This window comes from Penaeus monodon, chromosome 42, assembly GCF_015228065.2.
Source record: "Penaeus monodon isolate SGIC_2016 chromosome 42, NSTDA_Pmon_1, whole genome shotgun sequence".
Lineage (NCBI taxonomy): Eukaryota > Metazoa > Arthropoda > Malacostraca > Decapoda > Penaeidae > Penaeus > Penaeus monodon.
Window position 1 is genome coordinate 6,348,509 of NC_051427.1, and position 7,500 is coordinate 6,356,008.

The 7,500-nt window shown below is 35.3% G+C and overlaps 1 protein-coding gene across 1 annotated transcript in view; it reads right to left on the reverse strand.

The window, feature by feature from the left end:
- LOC119598919 (homeobox protein engrailed-1-like) overlaps nt 1-1,846 on the reverse strand; it is a 15,594-nt gene extending 13,748 nt beyond the window's left edge. The window contains exon 1 of the mRNA XM_037948630.1: nt 658-1,846. Coding sequence (XP_037804558.1) covers nt 658-1,456 — 799 coding nt within the window. The 5' untranslated portion in view covers nt 1,457-1,846. The remainder of the gene's footprint in view (nt 1-657) is intronic.
- Nucleotides 1,847-7,500: the final 5,654 nt, after the last annotated feature.

The following is a 7,500-nucleotide window of genomic DNA, read 5'->3' on the forward strand; positions in this document are numbered from 1 at the left end:
CATAAGCTTCATTAGTACTGTTATTATCATAATTATCATCATCACCATTATCAACTTTATCCTCATCCTAACTGATATCATTCTTATCATCCTTTTTTTCATTACCGTTTTCTTATTATTCATGTTATCCTTAGTTTTCTTCTTATAGGCTTTATCATTATCCTCATTATCATATATCTATTATTAATAATCAGTTTTGTAAATATTGTAAATGTAAATGTTCTTATAAAAGATAAATTAGCCTATAATCAGTATGGGATATTTCCAAATCGTTGATCAGCTGCAATTCTTTTCATAGTTATATTATTAAGCAATTGATATCAGTGATAATAACTATGGTTATTAATTGAAGCAATTTTCAATAGTCGTTCCTGCTATTTACTTTAATTTTCCTGATTTCGCTCTCTTCAATTGCTTCCTATTGCTTCCTTCAAGCTAACGCCATTGATTTATGTTGATGTCGGCATCCGTGATTATTAAAAATTATTGTATTTAATGGCAATTTCTACTTTTCATTGTTCCCTTGAATCGGTCTCTGAATTATTGTTTCCCTGAATCTGTTCATATGGACAAAAAATAATAATCATTACGAAAAGAGGTGTTTCGGTAGTGTTGATATTTTTTGTTACCTATTTTCCGATCTCCGGATCAGCTCACCTGGGTCAAGGAGGGGAATCCCCAGAGGCAGGAACGCCCTCGGGGCAACGAGGCTCCTGTAGTGAGCCTCCAGGTACTGGCGAACCATCAAGCCGCAGACATCTCCCCCGAGGTTGGGATCCAGGAGGCCGTATCCCCTGTCTCCTATTCTTCCTCCTCCTCCTCCTCCGCCGTTCGCTTCCAGGATGCCAAACGATCTCTCTCCTCCTCTTCCTCCTCCGGCGTAGAGGAGATCGGGCCTCCATCCCGCCCTCAGGTGTTCCGGTGACCTGAGGTGGGCGGAGGCCAACGCGGGCTCCGCCAGGCTCTGTGTGGGAGGCCCATGGAGCGTCGGCTTGGAGGCCTGGCCGAGGCGAACGGGCACTGGCCTCGCCACGGTGGAGGCCGGGACTTGGGCGCGGTGGCCGTAGCCCGCCTGCTGTCTGTCCTCCTCCTCGTCCTTCCAGTTTTCCTTGACCTCCGTGGACAGGGCCCTCGGCACGACTGACGAGGGAGACTGGTGGTGGTCTCTCCTCTCGTCGTCCTTCTCCCTCTTGACTTCCCGCGGCCTCTGGACGTCGCTCCACTTCGCGGGGTTGTTCCTGCCGATCCCTTCGTCTCGCCTTCTCACGCCCGTGGAGAGAGAGAGGTCGAGTGTCTGTGAGGCCGGGGAGGAAGGAGACGCGGGTGAGGTCCTGGTGGCGGCGGCGGAAAGGCCAAAGGGCACCTCGTCTCTAGGAGCGACCGCCGGTGACGTTGCCTTCTGGCCCCCCTCTGCCGTGCAGGACAGAATCTGGTCGATGGTGTACCGGGTAACCATCTTTACGGAATTTTATCCACTTTTTTATATTTTTCTTAATGCTTATCAATCAAGTGCGGAAAATAGCACTTCGAACAAGATCTACACGAATGCCCAGCTCATTAAAAATTCCTCCAACGCTTTTGCTCTTCGCACATCAAACGCCGAGACTCTCTTCCCTTCGCCGAGTGTGAAGTAACCTTCCTATCGCAAATCCCGGAGATCCTTGAACACCTACAACACGGAGACTTCGAAGCCGAGGGCACTTCGATGCCTTGGAGGTTGAAAACAAACGCCCGATCACTCGGCGTGTGGGAGAACCTGCCAAGAGTGGTCGAGAGACGTACGTTCCATCCTCAGTACCGGCACTAATGGCACTGAATCACTTTACTTCCGCGCTTGAATAATCGGCACTCGGTCTCAGTGCGGCGTGCCACCCGGTAAGCGCTTATCCCCGACGATAATTTTTAAAAAAAGGAAAACAGAAATACGCTTCTGTTTACTACTCTTTCATGAGAATCATTACGTGTTTCTTTTATTGTGTACCACTGAGCGTTTCTCATAACACTGCCTGGTTGCGTGTCCTCACAATGAGCTAATAATAAGAATGAGCTGAACATAAGTGCATAAGTAAGTAATGTATTCATATTTTATCCTTGATGGCAACTCAAACTGTTATCTTAAAAACGGGATTAGATGCGAGACAGCCAGATCTGTTTTAGTGAAGGCCACAGTCAACAGCCAATGTATTACGTCTATAAAACGTAATAGCGGGAAATTGTTTGTAGCTTCTACGTCAGATAGAAAAGAAGAGAGAAAACAAGGGAGCAAGAAAGAGAGAGAATGAGAGAGCTTTTGGGGAAATGGGATAGAGGAAGAGATTGCGAAGGAGTAAGAAATGGAAAGAACAGCAAAGAGAAAAGGAGAAAGAATGAAATAAAAGAGGGAAGATAAGAAATACAACCTTAATTGCTCATCTAGTTCTAAAGAGAAAGGATAAAGACAGCCCCACACACACACACACACACACACACACACACACACACACACACACACACACACACACACACACACACACACACACACACACACACATATGTATATATATATATATATATATATATATATATATATATATATATATATATATATATATATATATATATGTAGATATATATATATATATATATATATATATATATATATGCCGCGATAGTCCAGTGGTTAGAACGATCTATATCCACAATCGTTCCATCTGCGACACAGCTGAGTGTGGAACGACAAGGTGGAAACCACAACATTAGGGGGAATAATGGAGGAATTCGAGGAAACAGGAACACTAGTCTGATGTATAAGATAAAAAAAAAAGTATTTTCATTAGTTGATTCACTATCTGCTTTCAGTTTATTCAGTATCAATGCATGCATCTCAATCTATGATATTTCCTGTATGCTACAACTCGACCAAATTATTAAGCCTAAGATTATCGAGCAATACAGCATATATAAATACATATTCATCTTACCTTGAAACTAACGACTTGACATCATTAATAATAACAATGACGGTGACCACTATTTAAGTATTAACATTTTCTGACTCTGTGGTTACCACCTGATTGTATGTATAAGTATAAGGATATACCCCTTTTACGTACTATATGCAGTGAGCATACGAATTTTTGATTCGTCTTTTTACATGTAAACATTTCATAACGTGTTGAATTATATCTGTATCTCTTAATTTATGGAGAAATGCGTGCAGTAAGATGTATTTTAAAGGAAAAAGTCGAAGTCAAAGAAACTCTTTGCTTGCGAAAGATTGCATTCTTTATATAGACAAGGAAATCTGATATTATTTATCACTTCACCTAGAGCCGGAGTATGACCTTTTGGGGTCCATATGCTTATTAAGTTATGGGGCTCCCTTGGACGGAGGGGCCCTTTGATATGCACTGGAGCCCCGTTTACAGCTAGGGCCCCTTTTCTCAAACGAGGGTCTCAAACAGTGGGCTTTGTCTCAAACTAAAGTTCTCAAACAGGGAACCTTTATCGTAAATAAAGACCTGAAACAAGAGTCCTTTATCTCAAATAAAAGACTTTAAACAAGGAATCTCTATCTCAAAAAAATACCTCAAACAGGGGTTCTTTATCTCTAATAAAAGACCTGAAACAGGGTCTTTCTCTTTCTCTCTCTCTCTCTTCTCTCTCTCTCTCTCTCTCTCTCTCTCTCTCTCTCTCTCTCTCTCTCTCTCTCTCTCTCTCCTCTCTCTCTCAAACTAAAGACCTCAAACAGGGGTTCTTTATCTCAAAAAAAAAACTCACAGGCGTTCTTTATCTCAAACTAAAGGCCTCAAACAAGGGCCCTTTGTGTCAAAAAAAAAATTAAACAGGGATTCTTTATCTCATATAAAACAAGGCCCATTTACTTCAAATAAAAGACCTTAAACAGGGACCCTTTATCTTATACAGAAGACCTCAAACAGGGGCCCTTTATCTCAAATAGATAAAAAAAAGAAAAAAAATCAAACAGGGACTCTTATTTCTAATAAGGGACTCTTATTTTGAAAACTGGATTTCCAGACTCCCTGGCCTCCTTTTATTAAGTTGAAATCTAAGATTAAATGATCCAGCAATGCCTTTTTTTTCTTTTTCTTTTTTTTACTTTTCGTATTGCTGAACCATTCATTCTGCTTAAATTAGATTAACTTACTTTTTTAAATTCATAGGGGATTCATTTTAGCGGGGCCGCACAGGCCCCGCTAGACTGCATTCTATATAATCCTATAAAATAATCCATCCCTGCACACTTAGCTCTTAAAGAGGATTCCTACAAAATAATTAAGTGCATGGTTTGTTTGCCGCACCCACAATGTTAACATCTAAATCTAAAAGAAAAATAAAGGTTTCATAGGTCCTTTGTTTTTAGTGGGCCCCATGGAGTGGCACAATATTTAACTAACGCTGTCAATTAGTACTACCTGATGATTATTGGTTAATCATTTAGAAAAATCAATTGAAAATCATCTAAAAATCATTTGATAGGTTTCTAAAAAAAAAAAGTATTCTAAAGATCCTTTTAATAAGATTATTTGAAAATCATTTAGGAAAATCATTTGTTTAAATGAAAAAATAAACCCATATTTTCATTATAAAGAAACTCTATTTTTGTAAATGAAAAAGATGTATTCTTCTAGCATGCAAGAGCTATCTTCTAAGATAAAAACCTGAGGCTTTATTTGCAGTGCCAAATACTTGCAATTATTTCGTCTTGTGGGCAGAGCAACGGCGCTGTCGGGCGTACGAAAATCTTCAAAGTCAAAGTGTCGTACCGCTTAAACACACACGACGTCCAGTGATTATGTGTATAACAAATACTATGATGATTATATTAACTGAGTTTTTAATGGTTTACACTCAATGCCACATCACATGCTAGAATTATGGTTTATAACTTAATTGTCCTAAAAACAACTAATTTTCTGCATTTGCATAAGTTACTTGATTAACTTGACATCCCTACCATGCTACATCATTATTGTTAAAGTTATTATCCACACAGAGGTAATGCTGACCATTATGAATGGTAAATCATAATACAATGACAATGATAATAGAATGACAATAGTAATAGCAATGACAATGACAATGACAGTGATGGTAATAACATTAATTACGCTGACACTCTTATTATATTTTGTTAGTAGATATCAATAGGAATCTCTTGATGCCTGATGGGTTTGGAGATGCAAACTGGTTCTAAAAAAAATATATATATTACTTTTATTACTATTGTTGTAATGATAACAGTTAAAGTAACGATAATGATAATAATAATAATAATAATAATAATAATAATAATAATAATAATAATAATAATAATAATAATGATAATGGTAATAATCATTCTTGTTTTTTATCATTATTATTATCATTATTATCATTATTATTATTATTATTATTACTATTATTATTATTATTATTATTATTATTATTATTATTATTATTATTATTATTATTATTATCATTATTATTACTATTACTGATATGTTATTATTACCATTATTATAATTATTACCATTATTATTATCATCATTATGATTACCATACATCACTAATATAATTTATATGGAAAACAAAAGAAATGGTAACAGTTTAGCAATTGTGGAATATCATTCGAAGGATCACTTGCTGTCAATCACAATGTATATAAATTCGAATGTATTGTTCTGGCTGTTGCTGTTTTATCCATCTATCTGCCTCTTGATAAATCTCAAAAACACGTGTAGTATATCAACTATTCTCGTAAATTCTTGTTTCTCATCTGGAAATAAGTATAAACAGCCTCTTACGAGCTTAACGATAAACATAAGTCACGTGAAGAAATTCGAACGATCATTTATCACCCTTTTACTAATCCTGCATATGATATCAATTGTATTATGTTTTATTGACTCTTTTGAGCATGAAAATAAAAGTCTTAGCTTTATGTATACTCTTACACCATTTTCAAGTGCGTTTCATTATAAGATATCTCTTAAATACTCCTGAAATGGCCAAATGAAGTGTTAATTAATATAATAAGTATTAGGCATTTTACCTATTCGGCGGTGGGTCGCCCCTGTGTGCTTGGAGCTAAAACTTGAAATCACTTGAAATTCGACAGCAAAAATAATAATAATAGTAGTAGTAGTTTGTTGTTGTTGTTGTTGTCGTAGTAGTAGTAATAAATAATTGGAATAAATTGCAGATAATGACGCTGCAGATATAGCCTCTGCCTGCTAATAGCAATAATCTTCCGAAATGAAAACCTATTAATTTTAATATAAGAACTTATTCTTATAAGATGAACCCTGTATTTGTATATAGGTGAATATATATATATATATATATATATATATATATATATATATATATATATATATATATATTAATTAGCTGAAAAAAAAATTGTATTGATGTGAAATGACACTAATACATGATCGAAATCATATTCTATATTATTATATGATGAAAAGCTATATTTCTATGATATGTCATGTTATGAGATGGAAGTTGCATTTTCATAGAGATTTTTAGATATATTCTTAAGATGAATGAGTTCTATTCGTGTAAGGTGTAAAAAACATTGTTCTTTTAAGATGAAATTACAATATGTTATGTTAAGCCTCATTCTGGTAAGATGGAAAGGGTACATTATTATTATTATTATTATTATTATTATTATTATTATTATGAAGAAGAAGAAGAAGAAGAAATTACATTATTCTCAGTCGAAATTTGTAATTCTTAGATGTAAAAGCCATATTTTTAGAATATAAAGCTTTATTCTTAGATTAAGAATGTTATTTGATTAATAAGGCACATTCTTAGAAGATATAAAACGTTATTCTCCTGAGATGAAAACGTGTATTCTTTAATTAATAAGATTTTAAAAAATCATTCTTAGAAGATACAAAAGCGACATTCCAAGAAGAGAAAAAATTCGTATCCCCTTTAAAAACGAAAGAATTTAGAAGAATTTAAATACTTTTTTTTCTCTCTCTCTCATCTGTGTGTGTGTGTGTGTGTGTGTGTGTGTGTGTATGTGATGTGCGTGTGTGTGTGTGTGTGTGTGTGTGTGTGTGTGTGTGTGTGTGTGTGTTTGTGTATTTAATTTAATATTTGAATTCAAAAACATCTTTCTAAACAAAAAAAAAAAAAAAAAAAAAAAAAGCTTTTGTTCTTCGTATATGAAAAATCCTCCCGCGGGATCCTGATGCCCTTGAAATTTCACATCGAAGTAGGGAACGTGTCTGTGGATCCGGCACATTTTGCTTCCATTGTCCGAGAAGCTTAAATTATTTTTCCAGACCCTGTTTGTTTGTTTGTTTGTTTTTTTCAAAGTATTTATGATTTTTTATTATAATTTTATCTTTTTATTTTAACTGTTGCTTTATTTTTTATTTTCATTATTACTTTTATTATCATTGTTAAATTATTTTTCAGCTCTTGATTTTATATTTTTATAGGTTGTTTGTGTTTTATTTGAAATTTAGTTAATTCATGTAACAAAGGATAGTTCGT